General features: G+C 52.8%; 1 protein-coding gene across 1 annotated transcript in view; it reads left to right on the top strand.

Annotated features, from left to right (window-relative positions):
- ADAMTS2 (ADAM metallopeptidase with thrombospondin type 1 motif 2) overlaps positions 1-20,303 on the top strand; it is a 254,955-nt gene that overhangs the window by 50,363 nt on the left and 184,289 nt on the right. Inside the window, exon 2 of the mRNA XM_023518769.1 lies at positions 12,454-12,613. Coding sequence (XP_023374537.1) covers positions 12,469-12,613 — 145 coding nt within the window. The 5' untranslated portion in view covers positions 12,454-12,468. The remainder of the gene's footprint in view (positions 1-12,453; positions 12,614-20,303) is intronic.

Below are 20,303 nucleotides of genomic sequence, written 5' to 3'. Positions count from 1 at the left end.
CAGGCTTCTCGACTGGGCTCTGACCACCCACAGAGGGGCCCAGGGTCACCTAGTGAGGGAGTGAGCAGAGCCCGGGAGGAGGGAAGCAGTCCTAGCTCTGGAACGGATAAACTTCCCAATTTCACTAGTGGGTGGCTTGCCAGTGCTGGGGACCTCTCCCTCCCTTGGATCAGCAGTGGACAAGTAAGGTGTCCGAAGGCCTGTGGAGCAGCCTGGCCATGGCCCAGACAACCTGGCCCTCAGAGCCTCATCTCTTCCCATAAATAAACCAGACAATATCCTCCATCAGCTTGTGTGGCCTGATTTTTGTTTTGGGAAATCTGGACAGAAGGGGTGACAGACAGCCTCAGGCCCCAGCAAGGATGCCCGCTCGGGAGTGGCAGCTGGGCAGGCGGGCAGAGGACGGTCGGCGGTCAGCCTGCCCCGGATACCATAGTGGGCCCCAGAGATCAGAGCAGGAAAAGAAGCCCAATTTGAAGGAAACCAAAGTCAGGCAGTGTGCCAGGCTGTGTTTGTGTGTGAGGCCTGAGATGCCTGGAGAGGACCTCGAGGCCCAGGGACAGCCCTTGGCAGAGAGCAAAAGCAGAGAGCTGGGAAAGCTTTCAGACCTGGGCAGCCCAGCACCCAAGGACGTGGAGGGCACCCCCTACTGAACCTCACATCACTTCTCAGGATGTATGCAGGGTGGGCTGTGTCTTGGCCTACACTTCCTGGTCAGGATGGGTATATGTGCCCCTGCTCCTGAGGGGCACATTGCTGGGTAATGTGTCTTTCCCACACCGCCCTGAGCAGGGCCACCAACACTACTTCTACCAACCCTACCATGGCCTTGACTCCTCCCATAGTCCCCACCCAGACTATGGGTATTGAGAGAATTCCAGTTAGGGCAAGCCGACCAGCTCTCTGTCCTCCAGGCAGGTGTTTGTGAGATTGTGTCTTCTGCCTGACAATCTGCACCCTCCTGGAGGAGTGGACCACATGGGAAGGAGCAGGACCCTGGCTCCTTGGAGGACCCAAGTCCCTGGGACTGGGGGCTTCCTTTCTGGTTGCGCTGCCCTGAAAAAGGTGCTGGATCTTGTTTAGAACACTCAAGACTGTCTTCCAGCAGCTGTGTGGACTCAGCCTTGGGATCACCTTGAAAATCATGGGGTACAGTGGGCATGTGGGGAGGGAGCCCTTGGCAGGAGCCTTTCCCAGCGCCTGGAGGCATAGCCAGCCTCTCCACAGGAATGGAGGACATCTGCCTGCAGCTGGCCCTGGGCATGGGCTCTGTGTTGAGGGTGGGGTTCCCCTGCTTAGGAAGTAATGGTCAGTGGGGAGGGTTCTGATGCCCCAGTGCTACCTGCTGACTGTGAAGCCTTCTCATGTCCCTGTGCCTACTCTGTGTCTGCTCTGTGTCCTGGAGTGAGAATGCCCAGTTAAGAAGGGAGCATGAGACAGGCATTTCATGTGGCCAGCCTGGGCTGGGCTTTGACTTCCCTGGAGTGGCAGTGTTCCTGCATGCCTGGTTTCTGACCCACAGTGACCTGCCTAGGTGATACCCCTCCGTCCTGTCCATGCAGAGGTGGGTGCCCTCCTTGAGCAGCAGGCCCCCGAGCTCTGGCTGCCTGGGGCCCGGCACCCCTGCCAGCAGCCAGCACTGTGTTGCATTGGACACAGAGGCTGCTATGGGCTGAGTGGTGTCCTCCCGACCTCCATACTCTATGTTGAAGTCCTACCCCCCCCGGATTTGGAGATAGAGTGTTTAAAGAGATAATTAAAATAAGGTCACTAATCCAATATGACCCGCACCCTTCCAAGAAGAGGAGATGAGGACCCAGGCACACACAGAGGAAAGACCACATGAGGACACATGGAGAAGATGCCATTGACAGGCCAAGGAGAGAGGCTGCAGTAGGAACCAGCCCTGCGGACACGTCGTTCTCAGACTTCCAGCCTCCAGGACTGTGAGAACCTAAATTCTGTTCTTTAAACCGCTCAGTCTGTGGGACTTTGTCGCGGTGGGCCTTGCACACTGATGTAGAAGTGTAGGCATTGGCCTCTTGTGGGAGGACATGTTGGCAGCTGCCCATCACAGCATTTCAGCAGATGTTGGGGGGTTCAGTGGATGGTGAGGCATAGTCTGGGGGCCCCAGGCCATAGATCCTGGAGTGGGGCCTTGCAGGCTTTGATCACTGGCTAGACTGAGTCCCCCAGGGGCTCCATGATGGTGTGGGTGGCAACATCTACAGTCCTAGTGCTCTGTGAGTGCAGGTGGCTGGTGATGGCTTTGCCCTAATGCCCCTGCCACCAGTGACATTGGGTTTGAAGGTATTTAGCCCCCTTATAATCCTCCTTAGCCCATCAAATAACATACATCTAGGGAAAGAGCAAACATTGGCACTCAAAGACAAGAGCCCCTATCCAGACTGAGCAGACTCTCTGGACAGGGCTGGGCAGGGGTGCTAATACGTGCTGGCCTCCAGGGCTGTCAGCAGAGAGGAGGAGGGGCAGTGTATGCAGGCCTCTGGGGGAGGCTGGATTCCAGCTGGTGTGGGCTGCTCCAGGGTCTGCAACCCGGCCTTACTCCATGAGCTCTTTTCCACCTATCTCAAGGCTATGGTCTGCCATGGTCCAGCTGGTGAAATAGGGGAGCTCAGAAAGAAAAATTTCACTTTTAAGGTTGGCAGGTGTTCCTGTAGGAAGAATCATTTTTCTTCTTCAGTGGAAGGCGCCCTGTTATTTATGTGTATGTTAATTTGTGACTGGGGACATTCCCCGACATGATCTTCATGCTGAGCAAGACCTGGGAAATGTCAGTGGAGCATCTGGTGGGGCGAGTGTCAGTTCTTGTGATGGATGGGCAGGCCTGTTACGGTCTCAGAGTCTGGGTCTGACCTGCTGACCCCTGTGTCCTGGCCAGGGCTACGGGCCAGCTCTATTTCCTGGAGTCTTCCTGGTGTTGGTATGCTCAGGGGCTGTTGAGATGAGGGGAGCTGGCTGCAAAAGACCAAGTGTGGGACATTCTGGACCCTCACAGGTCTCATGGGAGCCACTCTAGTGTTGCTTGATTTAGTGGGAAGGCCGACTGGCGGGCCCCTGTGCCGGCCGCCTGTGAGGCATCCTTGCTGGCATCTCATTTATCACATTTTTCTCCCTTATCTATCTCTCCTTGCCCTCCCTCCCCCACTCATTTCCCCTGCTCCTATGTATAAATGAGTTTGATATGTGCCTTTTGTGAAAAGGTAAAAAAAAAAACAAAACCAGAAAATACTAATAAAAAAGTGAAACGCATCCTGAACCTTAACACTGCTTATCTTTTGTTTTTACACACGTTTCTAAACAACTTTCATGTAATAATAATAATAAAGATAATAGTCTAATTTATTTGCATACTGTACTGAGTGCTTTAAATATAATGTCTCATTTAACCCTCACATCAACTGTGTAAATCCTATTTTGCCATCATTTTACACCAAAAACGCTGAGGGTCAGAGAGCCCACACAGTTAGCCAGAGGGGGAGTAAGCACCTGAATTGAAGCAGAGTGACTGGAGGCCACACTCTTAATTATTAGGCTGTTCTGACTTTAGGCATAGAGACATCTTTGATTTTAGCGGGAACCATACTGAAGCCGGATCTTCCTTCTTCATTCACCAATATATTGTGGTTGTATTTGTTCCTTAAATGGTCAAAAATCTGTAAAAACCTTTTTGTCCTTCTAAATTTTGTAAAATGTTTTTAGACCATAGAGTTTTTGAAACAATCTGACCATTTGCATTTATCGTTATATATTTATTCTTAACTTCTATCATCTAATTTATGTTTTCTGTTTCTCTGGGGGGTTTTTTGGTGCTGTTTTTCTACGCTACCATATTTTACATATGTCTAGCTTCAATAATTTGGAAGTTATATATTGTTTTACTAATTGTGGCTTCTCTGACTTTGAGTAGTATTCTTAAATTTAGATTTATTTGCTTTAGAAATTTATTGGCAATTGTTGATCCATCTATGGAAGATAAGGAAATCAATTCAATTAAACTATTTCTTCTTTCTGTCTTCTACCCTTTCTTTAATTTTTGTGAGCTTGTTTGACAATTTTTGCCTCTACTTATTAAAATCAAATTATGACTTATTTTTACATTATATAGCTTTCCTTTCCAGAATATATGGTAAATGACCTTGGTTTGTAATCCTAATTATCTCAGTGGAAGAGATGCAGAAATCAATTCTGGCATCGCAACATGTAATTTTCCTGTTTGTGGTGGCTTGATTTGAAAACCAATCCTTGCTGTCTAAAATGGCAGGCGAGGAATGATGGAAAGAGATGCAAAGCAGAGCTGAGCCTAGATGCCCTGGAGTGCATTCTCCAGCAGCTTGGATGAAGCACCACCCTTCTATGGAGCCCACTCCCTGAGGCTCAGCATTGTTCAAGGTGGCACACTGGTTAATTGGCAGAGTTAGAGCTCCCATTTCAAGCCCCCAGTTCCTAATGCAGTGTTTCTCTCTAGGCCAACGGTTCCTAAAGATTGGCCTAGGAAGTGAACTACTGGGTTAAAAACAGGACATTAGAAAGTATTGTTTGTGTACTATCAAAATCCCAGCTGACTTCTTGGCAGAAATTAAAAATCTGATCCTGAAATTCATAGAGAAATAAAAGGGACCAGAACAGCCAAAAGAAAAATGACTCACATTTCTTGATTTTAAAACTTACTACAAAGTGGTAGTTATAAAGACTGTGTGGTATTAGCAGAAAGATGGACATACAGATGGCTGGAACAGAACTGAGAGTTTAGAAGTAAATCCTCATGTTGCTTTTTGACAAGCGTATCAAGACAATTTAACAGGGCAAAGTGTCATCTTCTCAACAAATGATGTTGGCACAATTGGTCACTCACATGTGAAAGAGTGAAGTTAGACTCCTTCCTCACTTCATATACAAAAATTAACTTGTGGATGGTTCATAGGTCTCAATGTAAGAGCTAAGACTTAAAACACTTAAAAGATGTAGGAGTATGTCTTTGTTACTTTGGGTTGACAAAGTCTTAGAAATGACCCTAGAAGCACAAGTGACAAAAGAAAAAATAAATAAGTGGGACTTCTTGAACATCCTGTCAATGGACACTGTCAAGAAAGTGAAAAGACAGCCCACAGAATAAGAGAAAAATCATGTGTCTAATAAGGGACTTGCATCTGGAATATAGAAAGAGTGCTTATAAGTCTATAAAAGAAAAACAATCCCATAGTAATAGAAGCTATAGGATGGAGGAACCTTGAAAACACATTAAGTGAAGGAAGCCAGTCACAAAAGACCGCGTAGTCTGAAATGATTGCATTGACATGAAATCTCCAAAATAGACTGATTCATAGAGATGAATGTAGATTAGTGGCTGCCCAGGGCTGAAGTAGGCAGAGAAGAGGTAGGGAAACATGAGGTGTGATTGCTAATCTGTAAGAGGTTTCTTTCTGGGGTGATGAAAATGTTCTAAAATTATAGCGGTGATGATTGAATTGTACACTTCAAGTGTGTGAAATGTATGGTATGTGAATTGCAGCTCCATAAAGCTGTTATGAATTTAAGAAGCACTGAACCTCATAACGGAAAAAATGATTCCCTTTTCAATTGTACGTAATATTTTATGCTTTGTGATTAAGTCAGTGGAGTCTCAGTTTGGTGCTGACAGATCTTTAACACCTCTCTAATGCTTACCCACCTCTCTGTTATAGTTAGAGAGAAGAGCAGCAATGAGCATTGAGGGTCAAAGGAAGCCCAGATATGGAGGGGAATGACCCTGGGGTGTGCTAGGGACAGAGCGGGGCTGCAGGCACTCTGTGGAAGGCCTTGGGTGCCAGGAGATGACCTTGGCCTTTACTTTATAGGAGTGGGTTTCTGGTCATTAGTTTGTTTTAGTTTTTTCTCCTGGAGCTCTCCTTAGTCCTGTGAGGATTATAGAAGAGTAAACAGGACCCAGCGAAGGTCAACTGGCCCAGCTCCTCATTTGACAGAAGAGGGACCTGGGGACTACAGATAGGATAGGACTGGCCCATGACTAGAATTTGAAACTAGGTCCTCTGGCTTTGTGTCCCTACCTCCCTCTCCCTCCACCCTGCCCTTCCAAGTAGGATCTGGCTTTACTTAACACCCACTGGGCACTGGACTCTTCGCTGGGGGCTCAGGACTGTCAGGGATCCTTGGTCATGAGCCTCAGAAACTTGTTCTGGCCAGTTGAGGCCAAGAAGGGACTTTCTGGACAAAAGGAGCTGTAGGGCCTGAAACCAGGTCCAGAAAGGTATAGGGCTGATGGGGAAACTTGTTGGGATTCTGTGGAGCTCAGGGACAATCCTGTCCATGGTCAGTTTACTCAAGTATCCCTAGAAAGCCCAGCCTTGGCCACAGCTCCCCTCCAGCCTGGGAGGACGGAGCCTTGGACAAGGGTGGCTCCCCAAGAGGAAGGAAGGGACTGGCTGGTACATGACAAGCACCTCATGCATCCACCCCATGAGTGGGGAGACAAAGGCTCTGGCACAAGACAACCCTAGACAGGCCCCTGTGGAAGTAGGTACTCCAGAAAGTGGTTCCAGGAGCCTATGGAACTGCAGCAGAGAGGACAAATGTCTGTCTCCTAACCCCATGGACTGCTCTTGCCTGCTAATATCCCATGTGGAAAAGTGGAAAGTCAATATGCAAAAAATGTCCTCTGGGATGCTGGGCTATGAAACAGCACTCCCTGGTAGAGTGGCTTAAACCCAGTGTATCCTTATTTCCTACCCTGTGACTCTCCAGTGGTGAGGGGTCCAACTCACTTCCCTGGGCTTCCCAGGGGTGCTCCAGTTTTCCCTAGGTGGCTAAGAGGGGCAAGTGTGCCCCCCTGAACAGAACAGGCTCTGCTGGGGATGATCTGGAGTCACAGATGTCATCTGTGCAGCGCCCCCTTTAGACCATCACTAGACCAGCCTGTGTTGCTGAAGAGAAAGGGGCAGGGCTGTTGCCTCATTGCCCAGCTGAATCTTATGGGTTCATTACCAAAGAGAGGAGGGGGAGAAGGGTTCTCTCAGAATCAGAGTAGTTTTAGGAATGGAAATATAACCAGATACCAGCATTCTGGGGGATACCTCTGACAAGTGTGCGTGGGGTGTGTGTGTGTCTGTGTGTATGGGCACGGTGCCTTAAAGCGAGGTTGAGTTTGGGGGCAACGGGGAGCTGATGCAGGGGAGCTGTCCTGTTCTTGTCAAAGCCTGGATTCCTCTGTGGATCCTTTCTACTCCTTTCTATTCTTGATTGTCACCCCTGCAACCTTGACAAACACCTGACAATCTTTGTGCCGGAGGTTGCAAAAATGACAAGGTTGAGTGACAGACCTAGTCTTTGTCATGCACACACGGTAACCTGCTGGCGCTCTGCAGCCGGTGGCTTTCAGGGCAGGAGCCAGTGAGGGGGGCAAAGCAGGGTGCTCTGCAGACGAGAAGAGGACACAAGCTTGTGCTGTCTGTGAGCCCCCGCCTTCGAGGGGGTCAGTGTTTTGAATGCTTTAAAGCTCAAAGTGACAGAGAATCGTTGTTAAGGCTTCATATTCTTGTCAGTTTTCAACTTTTAGTGGCCATTTCTAGTGAGGACTTTACCATGATAGCAAAGGAGCAGGGCACAGAAGAAGGGAGAGGCCGGGCAGGCATTTTATAATTCACCATGACTGAATGCTGGCAACTTGATTTGATGACCCAGGTGCTGCCAGGTGGCAGCCGGGGGTCAGGGACAGAGCCCTCTCCGTGAGCCTTCCTCCACCCCCCAGAGGAGAGCCTAGTTGGTTTGGCACCAGTCACAGAGTTTAAGAGCAAAGTGGTCCTCATGGTGAGAGCAGGGCCAGGGTCCCATCCCCTCCACAAGACACCTGGCTAACCAGACCTGGGGCTGGACAGGTGGTCATCACCAGGCTCCTAACTGAATGCTCTACAGACCAGTGTGCTTCAGGGGTTCCTTTAATATTTATTGAGTGGAGGGAGGAAACGGGTTCTAATTAATAAAAATTACATGCAAAAATAGATACGCTTGCCACTGGCAGCAAGAAAAATCAAAGTCCTGGAAACAGCAAAACGTAGCTCACATTTTGCACCTTGTTTTCTTGTCAGTTTTATTCTGTGGTTTTTAGACAGGGCATTCCTGGCATGCATACTAAAACGTCTGAAAATCAGGCAATAAAGTGAACTCCACTTTCTCTGTGAAGTCTCTCCTTGAGCATTATTCTGGATACTTGTCTTGGGAGGCTGTCAGCCACTAGTCTTGGAGGTGACTGGCTGTTGGTCCTGTGGCAGGTGCCACTTGTGTTTATCAATATGATGTGTGTATGCATATCATGATAGACAACAGAGATGGGTTGATGCTGGTGAGGGAAGTATGAACATCTCCTTTGAAGAATACTGTCACTTAACATCTCTGGTTATGTGAGGAGACCTGAGCAAAGTGGCCTCATGCTCAGACTTATCTCAGTGTGCACTGGTGCTCTTTAGGAGGGCACCTGGGAGGGTGTCCCGCTGGGCAACTTGGGCTCTGGCTTCCTTACCGTGGCAAGGTTCAGAGAAGCCTCAAAAAGATCCAGTGTCCTTAGATCAGTCCAGTGATCTTCCCCCAGGAGGCCAGCCAGGAGGAGAAGCTGAAACCTTCTGGGGCAGCTTCTAGTTGCCAGAGCAACCCAAGGGGCACAGGGAGACCCCAAACTGCCCCTTGAGTTGCTCTGGCCAGAGAGGGCTCCTCCATACGTGGCTGGATCTGGCCTCCTGGTCACGTTGGGTCACTCAGGACAATCCTAGGGCCCTGGGCCTGTGGTATGGATGGCTTCTGGCGTGGGATACAAAGTACCCCAGAAGAGGGGGTTGCCATGCTGGGTCCTGGTGCCCCAGTGTCCTTCTCTGGGCCTGGTGTAGGCCCGGTCTGGTCATGGGACCCATCTGGGAGATGTCCCTTCCATGGGAGATCTGGGCTCTGATTCCTAGATCTTGGGTGTCCTGGCAGACCTTCTCCCTCTCTGGGCCTCAGTTTCCTCATCTGAAAAACAGACTGGATGATATCACTTGGATAGAGGAGCCCTGACCACGTGTGCCCTGATTCTGGTGGGTCCCAGGTGGCACGTGCTCCCTGGCGACCATGTGGGGAAAGGAGGACCAGCCCATCTACAGGTGAGGAAGTGGGGGCCCAAGGAGCTCATCACCTTGCCTAAAGTCACCTGGCCAGGAACCCAGAATACCTGACTCCAGGACAGCTTGCCTACCTTCCTTGGATGACTTTTAGTAGTAAAAAAGGTCACCCCTGCACCACACACGGCCTGGCAGTGGCCATAAGCTGGAAGTAATCACTGCTGTTATGAACACTCCCCTGTATGCTGGCAGTGGGGGCAGCCAAGGCGTCCTCCCGCCTGCCCCTCTGTGTCTCTCTTGAAGGACATGGCCCGCTGCTTTGGGGTCATCCATTCTCTCATCCCACAAGCATCTGCTGACTCCCCGCCAGGCCTGACTGGGCCCTGAGACCCAGAGGTGAGTCAGAGTATGAGGCCTGCGGAGTTCCCACCAGTCCCCCTCCCAACAGCCCTGCTGACCTCATTCCTGCTCAGCAGCTCTGGTTCCTGCTGCCCCCACCCCACCACCTCCCAGGAAGTCAGAGATGCCACAAACTCGTGTTTCCTGCTTGCCTTGTCCTTCCTGCACCCTCAGTTGCACCCCTCTCATGCATCAGAGGATGTACCCCCTCTGTCCTATCAGTACTCTGAATGAGTTTCCACGGCTGCTGTATATAACAAATTACTTAAAACAGTAGAAATTTATTTATTCACACCTCTGATGGGCAGAGTCCAAAGTCAATATTACCTGGTTGCAATCAGGTGTTAGTAGCCATGTTCCCTCCGCCTTTCCAGTCTGGTGTCTCCCCTCTCTCTGCCTGTGGCCTTCTTATCTACCCTGCTCCCTCTCTTAAGGAAGTGGTGAGTGACTGCCCCGATGGCCCCAGTAGTCCAGGACAACTTCCCCAGCTCAGAGCCATAATCACACCAGCAGATTCCCTTTTCATTACATAAGCCAGTGAGATGTGACCTGGGTACCTTTGAGGGGCTGGTTTTTAGCCACCCACAGCCCTGGAAGCCCTCCTGGGCTCCTCCCTCCTGTTGGCTCTGTTTCCTCAACTTCCTGGTATCTGGCACTTTTCCCTGTCCCTATGCTCCCACCACCTCTCTCCTGCGTACCTGCAGCACCTTCTCCCAGTCCCCCAGACCCATTTCTGTCCTCTACTGCATTTTCCCTGAAGCTACCCTCAAGGTCCTGAACAAAAATCAGATCCAAGGACTCCCTGCCCAGAGCCTCTGGGCTGCTCACTGTGTTCCTATGATGGGCCCCTCAGCACCTGCGCTCCATGTTATCACCACCTAATGGATCCACTCTTCCTATCCCCTCAGTCTGCCTCCAGGGCTATGGTATAGGTAGTTCTCTCTGTCTGGAATAATGTCCCTCTCTCTGACTCTTTGCCTGGCCAGTTCAAGTGTTTGGGTAGGTTCTGGGTAGACATCACTGCCCACTGGCAACTCCCCTCATTCTGGAGTCTGAGCCTAATGCTGTGCTCCATGACCCTGCATATCTGTTGGCCCGTGCTTATTACTGGCTCCAACACTTTCTGCTGAGAAGTCCATGTCACCCACTGGTACACTGGCTTCCTACAGGGCTTCCTACAGGGCCCTGGCTGAATTGCTGGATGTAGGGCTCTATCTCCAGCATCCTCTCTAGTCTCAACACAAATGGCAGAGTTCTTCAGCAGGCCCTGTGGTGACACTGACTGCATCTAGGTCCTGGGAGGCTCCTAGCCAGCACCAGGACGGTGTCCATGAAGCACCTGGGGGGCTGGAAGGAGGGCAACCTGTACAGCCACTCTGTCATTTCCTCAGCCAGGATGATGATGTAGCAGAGGCTAACTGGGTTAATCTGGAGGTGTGTGGATTCTGTACATCTGGATAGGGATGCCAGGGGCTGTCATCTGGAAGGCACAGGCCCACTGGACAGGGGACCCTGGCTACTGCCGGCTAAGCTAGAGGGTCAAGGGGGACTAAAAATGCTAGATTTTAGAATCTGGCAGTTTATGTGAAATCTCCTGACTCATAAGTTTGAACAAGGAATTCAAGCTTTTAAAAACCCCTGCATAGGTTATAAAAGTGTAATCTAAAGGAAATACATCTGCAGGTCAGACATGGTGTGGGCTTCCACTGTGAGACCTTTGGTTTATGAATAATGGACCAAAACATAAAAATGTGGGAGCTGGAGGGGTTGTGGGACAGGTGGCACCCTTGGCAGCCTGGCCAAGGGTAGAGCAGGGCCATACGCACAGGAAGGGGACAGTTGGGGGCTGAGCCAGGCCTCACAGGGAAAACAGGGCTGGCCTGGATGCAGTGGTGCAGGGACTTCTGAGCCTAGGGAACAGCAGGCACAGGGGCTGGATGGGAAGGGCAGGGCAGACTCAGCCTGGACCAGATGGAAAAGGGATCCCGAGAAGAGTTTGCAGCAGGGGAGAGCCCTGGCTGGTGGGGGGGCAGTAGTGCAGCTGCCCATAGAGCAGGGGGTGTCCAAACTTTTTTCTGCAGCACAATTATCTTGGGTCACACATTAAATACGCAAACACTAAGGAAAGCTGATTAGTATAAAAAAGGTTTGCACATACTTTTCACGATATCACAGATAAGCAAAAAAGATCCTCACAGAATCAGCATTTGGCCTGTGAGCTGCAGGCTGGACATCTCCAGACTGATGTAGATGGAGGGATAGCAGGGATAATGGCCAGCTGCGGGGGCATGTGTTCTGTCCAAGGCCCGCTGTGGTCAGAGCCTGCATTTTCCAAGGCAAGCTGGAATCTCATGTTTAAAACACAAAATCTCATTGTTTTGAGTGTTGGCTTCAAGGCTTTAAAAATATTCTTTGGCTCAAATGGAACATTTCTGTGGGCAGATTCAGCCCCGGATTGGCTGCTTTGCCCTTTGTCTTACACTCTGGGCTCCTGGGTGAGGGTAATGCTTGGCCCTTAAGCATCTTGACGTCCTCCTGGGGACACGCACAGGGCTACAGCCATGCTTGCAATCCTTCAGGCTGCTCTGGACGGCCTTGAGTTTACAAGCACAGTAACTTTTCTGGAAGAAGAGAGTTGGATGTGATCGGGCGATTCCAGCAGAGCCCTTCCCCAGACAGGGCTCAGTGCTCTCCGGCGCTGACGCTGGAAGTGGAATCTCTGCATGGATGGGGGCTGCTAGGGCCACCTGACTGTGCCCTCTGGTTACCTAGGCCCTGAGAGGAGCACTAGCTGGGTGCTGGGAATGGTTTTCAGGTGGGAGGTGCTGGCCTCAGGGCCTTCTTTGCTGTTCCCAGGTCCCTGCTGCATCCCCTTCCCAGGTCCCTGCTGCATCCCCTACTTCATCTGTCGTGATCTGCAATTTTGAATGTCCCATCTTTGCTCCCACAGGCTGGTCTGATTCGGATGGAGGAAGAGGAGTTCTTCATTGAGCCCATGGAGAAGGGGCTGGCGGCACAGGAGGCTGAGCAGGGCCGCGTGCACGTGGTGTATCGCCGGCCGCCTACCCCTACACCCCCTCCTCTGGGAGGGTCACAGGTCCTGGACACAGGTGAGGCTGCTGATGGTGGGTGGGGTATGTGGAGAGCCTGGATGTTCCCCCTTGGCCATCTGAGCCTCTAGTCACCGGGGGAGCTTTCTGGGGGAACTCAGGCATCCTCTGTAGCCTGGTCACTGGTGAGACTGAGCTCCAGTCTCAGTGGCTTAGGAAAGGGCCAGCTGCCTGACTGACTGAACAGCATAGTTGGAGTACAAGGGCTAGGGCTGGGGCCTCTGCTCTGGGTGCATGTTAGTGCCAAGCAGCCTGAGTACCCACTGCCTGCAGATGTGGGGCCCCCAAGGCTACCCCAGGGCCCACCTTCTGCTGCCTGGGGCCATTAAGTATTGGGGCCTACCCATGGCCTGAGTCTGTGCCTGTGAAGTCCTCTGCCCACAGGCACCCCTCCCCCACCTTTGTGCTACCATGGTCCCTGAGATAGAGGCTGTGCAGGTCTCAGTCCTCTTCTGGCTGCTCTTTCCAGATACCCACAGGGATGTGCACCACAGAGGAGACCTGGGAGTCACTCCCCACAGTCTCGGCATCACCTGCGTAGACTCACTGCTTAGAATCTAAGTGCGCCCTGGGCCCAGGAATGGGGAAGGAGCTGTCAGGTGACTGTGACCTCTCAGTGTAGGCCTCACTGCCCCAGCATACATATCTCTGATCCTAGACATGTCCTGTAGGCCTCATAGTTCACAGTGTCCCCTTGTGCAGGTGAGGCCACCTCACCTGTGCCTGGCCCACACCTCCATCTGGCTCCACCCCTAGCTGGAGAGAGCCATGACAGGTGCACCCCAGGGCACAGAGGCCTGGGCCAGGGGTCAAGTGCATCTCCTGTTGGCATGGCAGTGAGTGCTCCAGAGGCCCCTAGTTGGGTCAGCTCCAGTGCTGTGATTTACTGAGAGATTCCCACCAGACATAGCAGCCTGTCACATTTATTTCAGGTTTCTCTGAGTTCCCACCTTGACAGATAAATTGGGTGCAGGCTGGCAGGGCACCATTCTAATTCTATGAAATGATGTTAGGTACCTTTGTAAAGGAATTGTTTCATCAGGAAGCCCAGTGTTCTCGGGGGCCAATCTTTATACCTGTGGCCCCTTCTTTACCTGGTGATGAATCTACCAGCAGCCAGGCCACTAGGCACTGCCTATCTGGCCTTCCCCAGCCTCAGCCCTTCCTGCCCATCTCACCTTGAGCTTCTGTGCAGGGGAGAAGGGGAGAGTGACCCAGGAGGGTAGGAGTGAAAAAAGGCCCAAGGAGGTGCCCCTGACTTGGCTCCTTACTAGCCAGCCTCCCTTGGGCCAGTGTGGGCCTCTTGTCTCTGCTTTCTTATCTGCTCAGTGGGGTTAGAAATGCTTGTTTCTCAAGATCTTAGGGCCTGACTACTTTGTACTTGTGGGTCAGCCTCTACTGGAAGATTCAGGGTGGTTCTAGGGGCCTCTGTTCAGACAGAGGTAGGTACAGAGTGCACAGTGAGGCTGGCCAGGTGCCCTTGGCCATGTCTCTGATCCCAAATTCCATATGGTGCTTGTCTTTCTGTACACGGCAGCCCTTCCTCCATGGCCTGGCTGGCCTTGCCTTATTTTCTGGGCTTCTGCTGGTGTTTTGGCATCTTTTACTGAATTCTCCCTCCACCGCCCCCCTGACCCCAATCCACATATCTTTAACAAGAGCTTGGAACTCAAGAACACAGGAAAAGAATTCAAAACTCAGAATAAGCCCAGAAGCCATTGGCCTTAGAAGATGCTGGATGAGGCCAACTGCCAGGTCAGGGGTGAGGCTGGATTGGAAGGTGGGGTAGGGGTGGTGGCAGAGGGGAGGCTGTCCAGGCTGAGCACTAGGCCTGGTCCGGGCTGCAAGCCCAGGGTCTCCAACTGGGAGCCCAGGCTGTAGGTGTGGGCATGGGGCTTATGCTGCAAGTCCAGATCACAGGCTGCAGGGCCAGGGCCAAGTCGCCTTTGCCTGACTTTCCTGTCTTGTGTCAGCATGACCCTTCATGAATGTCTTGGTCCTCAGAGAGCTTGTCCCTGCTCCCATGAGTTCCCTTGTGGCCCTGAGCTGAGGTTGCACTGGCTGGAGGGGGCCCAGATGCATTTAATACCAGAGCTGGGCTGAGGGCCCATGGTGACCTCAGATGTCCAGCTTTCCATCAGCCGAGCCTTGTCTGGCTGAGAGAAGTTTAAAAGCTGTGTCCTGAGGCTGGGTGTAGTGAGGGGACACAGAACCCGAGGACCTTGGTGCAGAGGGGTGTATGTGTGTGTACACATCCATATAAGCCAGGGGACCCTTCTGGTGAATTCTGATGGAAAGCATGGTCTATCAGCGTGGCTGTGGCTGAAGCAGGCAGCAAGTGCTAACTGGCAGTTTCCTCCTGCCACCAAAGCAAGTGTGAAACACCCTGCTATTTATCAATGGGCAGTGGGTAGGATGGGTCCCGTGGGAAGGGAAAATAGCTGTCCTGGGCATTTGCGTGGGCATCTGTCTGGGTAGAGGGATCTCCTTAGTGGGTTGGTGGTGCTTGGGGTGCTGGGGCCCACATGGCCACTCCTCAGGGACACTGAGGTGGCTGTCCTATTTTCCTTAAGCCAGCAGCCTGCCTAGGGCAATATCAGGGATGCACAGAGCCTTAGAGATTCATTCCTACTCATACCGTAGCCTCTGTCATCCAAGATCAGTTGCTAAATTGTGGATTTCCTGGAGAAACAGATGGAAAGTGACAGTTTTAACCCTTTTCACAGGCCCAGGCCAGGGTTGGGGTGTGCCATGGGCAGCTGAGGTGCCACACTGTTGCCCTCTAGCCTGGAGGAGGGCATTAGGATGGCAAGTGGTAGAGGAAGGATGGGAGGACCCTTTCCTCCCCTCCTAGGAAATGCCGGGTCTGTAGAAGCATCTCTGCTTGGTGCTGCTGGGCCTGGGAGTCCAGCCAGGGCAGGAGGCACTGAAGTCAGTGTGGCTTTTTGGGGCGAGGCAGTTGGGGCATCTCCTAGGCTTCCTTTGGGTCTGGCCTTTCTCAGGAGTGACAAGCACCTGAATCCCTGTTTGCCATCCCCAAAGCCAGGTCTGTGCCTAGGGCTATGTTGCAGGTGAGGGCTCTGTGTGATGCTGTCCTTTCTGGTATGCGTGTTTGTGCAAGTGTGCCTCTCATCCTGCCAGAGGCTGTTGAGGAGAACCCAGGGTTGGTGGGTAGGGGACAGGAGATCTGCTCTGTGTGCATTGCTGGCCACCAGGCCTCAGATGTCCTCCTGCATTGCTGGCTACCAGGCCTCAGGCTGCTGCCATATACCACTCCCAGCCAGGGGCTTTAAACCATAGAAATGTACTCTTACAGTTCTGTGGGATGGACATCTGTAGTTGGTCTCACTGGGCTGAAATCCAGGTGTCTTAAGGTGGTGCTTCCTCTGGAGGCTCTGGGAGAGAATCTGCTCCTAGCCTCTCCCAGATCCTGGTGGCTGTGGGTGTTCCTAGGCCTCTAGCCCCATCGCTTCATTCTCTGCCTCCCTGATTGCCAGGCCTCCTCCTCCTCTATGAGAGTCTCCTTGTGCCTCTGTCCCGTAAGGGTGCTGTGATTGCATTCAGGGATCACCCTGAATAATAATAATTAAGGACAGGATCCTTAATCTAAACACACTTGCAAAGTCCTTTTTTACCATGCAATCTACCAGTCACAGGCTTCAGGGATTAGGACCTGGTGTCTTTGGGGGCCACCATTGTGCCCACTACAGAAGGTCAGTGCCCCTCCCCCCAGCCCTATGTGCCTGGCTATGCGGGGGAGGGGTGCACAACCACAGGGCACCTAGGCGGCCCATGTGTAGGACTACTGCCGGTGTCTCCCACAGTGTCTCAGGGATAGTACTCAGGTACAGTGCAGGCAGGCCATGGCCCTCCTGCCTCCCCCACTGCACCCTCTGGCCAGTGGCTAGGGGAGCACTGCCTATGCCTGCCAGAGTGCCTGTCCCAGCCAGGCAGGCCTTATGCTCTGAGGCCTGGAGAGGCTGGGCCATGCTGTGGCTGCGCTGGCCCCAGGCCCATGTGTGCTGAGAAGCTAGCCTTGCTGTTGCTGCCCAAGCCTGGCTGTATCAGCTGCAAGGGGCCAAGCTTGGGGTTTTGCAAATGTCTCCACAGGGTGGGAAATATCCTGAGTCATGTGGTCTCTCAGGCACACAGTGCCATTTGCAGAATGTCCTGCCATCCCAAGACAAGAGCTGTAAGCTCAGAGCCCTGTGTGCGCAGCAGCCTGTACCAGTGAGGACAGCAGCAGAGGGAAGGGCTAATCACACTCATCCTTGGCCTAGGTTTCACTTCCCTCCTTTTGATAGAAGCACAGATGACAGAGAATACATCTCTGCTAAAAGGGACCTACCAGCAGGAAGGCAGCAGCTTGTGGGGTCCAGCCCTGGCCTTGCCATGGGCATAGGGCAGACTAGAGACCTCCTGTGAAGGGGTGGCTCCTCCTAGGCTTCCTTGACCTTCACCTGGTGGCAGTGTGGTTCTGGGGCAGCCAATCATTCTGCTGTCAAGAGAACCCAGATATCAGAATTTTATGTGAATCCTCCTTATTTTAAAATGTAGCTTCAAATGTCTGAAAACCACCAATGGTGGCCGTATTTTGTTTGGTCTAGCTGTAATTCCGCAGAGGCGAATGTGTCTTCTGCCCTCCTTTGGGGCTATCCTCCTGGGGCCCTCCTGCTCCTGGGCTTGGGCTGGAGGATGGGCAGATGGTTCCTATCCTGGGGAACTGCCACAGAGCTGCTGTGCCCACATGTCCCGCCGGGCTGAAAGAAGAGAAGTCAGACAGCTTTGTGCCCATGACCTTAGCCGCTTCCTCCTCAGAGGCAGCTGGTGCCAACCTTCTGCCTGCTACTGTCAGGCTGTGGTGTCCTCCCTGATGGGCGGGGGTGTGGGCATGCCACCTCAAGAGCCTCTCTGCCTTGCAGCTGCCAGGGAAAGCCTGCTGAAGGGAGAGAGGACAGTGTGTCCCCTGGGTGTCTCCTCCATGTGGTTGAGTGTGGCTCCCCTCAAGGTCTCTACCCGGCAGCCCATAGCCAGCCCTTCCTGCCAGGCCAAGTTAGGTACGAGTTCTCCAGGCCTGGTGGGATGGAGTCTGGGGGGCATGCAAGGCCAGGAGCTGGAGGCAGAGCCCATGCTGAGACTTCTGTGGGAGCTGCAGAGTCTTGCAGGTGGCGAGTGGCCACCAGAAGGTTTGGGGAAGGGGTCTGATGGAGAGTTCTGTGTTTTAGCAAGACCACTCTGGCTGCCTGCTGTGAGAGGGAGGCTGGACCAGTGGCATGGGAGAGAGTGGAGCCCACAGGCCTGGGGAGTGGGCACAGCTCCTGTGACAATGACATAGCCCATGTGAGGTGTGAGGGAGAGAGCCCAGCTGAGGTGAGGCCTGGTGGGCTGTGGGAGGTCAGGAGGTCTGTGGGGGCTGATGTGCTGAAAGCCAGCTCTGGAAGCCTTTCTGCCTGTGGCTTCTATGCCTATCCTAGGCTCCTGTGGCTGCCGTGACAATACCACACATTTAATGGCTTAAAGCACCACATATAATGAGCTCTTTGGAGCTCAGAAATCCAAAATGGGCTTTGAGGGGCTAAAATCAGGCATCAGCAAGGCTGTCTTCTTCTGGAGGCTCCAGGGGAGGATCTGCTCTTGGCCTCTCCCAACTCTTGGTGGTTGCTGGCATGCCTTGGCCTGTGGTCACATGGCTCCAATCTCTCGCTCCTGGGTCATGTCATCTCCTTCTCTGCTGTAGCCAACTCTCTAACCCTGATTCTTCCTACCTCTTATGAGGGCACTTGAGATTACATTCAGGGCCCAGGATAACACTCCCTCTAAAGATCCTTAATTGAATCATGCCTGTGAAGTCTCTTTGCCACAGGAGGTAACGCTCTGCCAGTTCTGGGATAAGGATGTAGACATGCTGGGGGTCACGATTCAGTGGCATGTCTAAGCTTCAGACATTGAGGTACTGGGGCTGCGTTTGCAGCCTGTGCCCCAGGCCTGGCCAGTGTCCCTGTGCTGGGACTCATCTCTGTATCTGTACCCCAGGCACTTTCTGAACTGCTTCCCAGACCCTTGACACCTGGCCCTCTGTTGTCATGATCTGGGACAATTGCATGGAGTCACCCCAGGTCATGCTGAGCTGGCTCACTAAGCTCGGCACCTTGGTACTTGGTTTCTGGGGCCTCCCAGCCCCTCCTCTCATCTCCCCACTGGGCTGTGCCTGCAGCATGGGGACCAGAGGAGACCTAGGGCAATGCTCTGATTGTGAAACCCAGGCGGCGCTGGAGACGTGTTTCCAAGCTGAGAGCACCCTTGGCAGAGGCCACAGAGCTCCTGTCCTCATGTAGGCCGGGCCCTTGGGATGGCTGCTGGAGATGCCAGTGTGGTGACGTGGCCCCAGGCTGGGAAGGGTGGGCGGGTGGTGCTGGGAAAGCGAGGCCTGGAGATGCCTGGGGTCAGATGGGGGGGAGTGCACCCAGCTCCCAGGCTTGGCGGGCTATTCCCTCCCCTGGGCTGTGAGGGCAGAAGCAATGCTTGCAGGGACTTGGGCCCACCTCATCTCCCAGTGGATATGTGCCGGGTGGGGGCTCCCCTCTGTGTCACCTGTGACTGGCACTGCCTGACAGTCCCACATGCCTGGGTCCTCTCCTGTGCCTCTGCCACAGATTTAGTTTCCCATGGCTGGGGCCTGCCCACCGCGCACTTCCCTCTCTTCTCGTGTTTGTGTGGAAGCTGGCTCAGGAGTGGAGCTGATGTGATGAATGTGGACTGGGAAGTTTGTCTATGAAGAGATGATCACCATGACCATGACCCAGAGCATGGTGGCCTTGGCCCTGACTTGGCTGTGACCCCAACTCAGGTGCAAGGGACAGTTCTCAAAGATGTGCCTCTGGCTTTCAGAGGAGCTGCCTCAAGGTCATTTGGGCAGCTGTTCTCAGTAGAGGGTGGGCTGGGGGCCGTTTGGTGCATGGGTTGGTGCCTGGCTTTGCCCACCTGGCTGTTCCCTGGCTGACTGTGGGGACCTGGGCACTTTACCATCCATCTTAGTATCCCCGTCTCTAACTGGGTACGATGCTACAGGGGCTGTTGGAATTAGATAATGCTCCTCTCCTGGTGGGGTGTGACCTGTTCTGTGCATGCTGTGACACACCCTTATGGTTTCAAGGGCATTCGTCTCAGGCCCTGAGGTCCTCTTGGCCTTTCCCTGCTGTGCTCTCTTGCACAGACATGATGATCAGATGCTTTTCCCTACCCTTGGATCTGTGTTGCAAATGTCCCTCAAAGAATTTTCCTGGTGGTGTGCAGGTACCACGCCTGGCTTGCAGAAAGCATAGGGCTCAGGGGTGAAGTTGCCATCTGCTCGTGGCATGTCTGGTGTTTAATTAGCAGCTGTAGGCTTGGCATATCCACTCACTGGGGGTCTTTGACCCACTCTTTGCAGACACATTTTTTGGGAGAAAGGCCATGTCTCCAGGGCAACCCTTTGTGTCTCTGACATCTGTACCTCTGGTGTGGGAGATGGGGTGGGGTCGACCAGTATGAAGCCCCCTCCATGATCTGGGAGTCCTGTGGACAACTGTGGAAGAGACATGAGCATCCAACATGGTGGGGAGGAAGGGACAGTGTGCCATGGTGTGTCCCAGACAGAGCCCTCTCAGGATGCAGGATACTGGGAGCTGCCAGCAAGAGGTATAAGAGCCCA

Source organism: Otolemur garnettii, unplaced genomic scaffold (assembly GCF_000181295.1).
Source record: "Otolemur garnettii isolate 467f Iridium unplaced genomic scaffold, OtoGar3 scaffold00146, whole genome shotgun sequence".
Taxonomy (NCBI): domain Eukaryota; kingdom Metazoa; phylum Chordata; class Mammalia; order Primates; family Galagidae; genus Otolemur; species Otolemur garnettii.
Note: the sequence above shows the minus strand (reverse complement) of the source record. Positions and strands in the feature narration are given on the sequence as shown.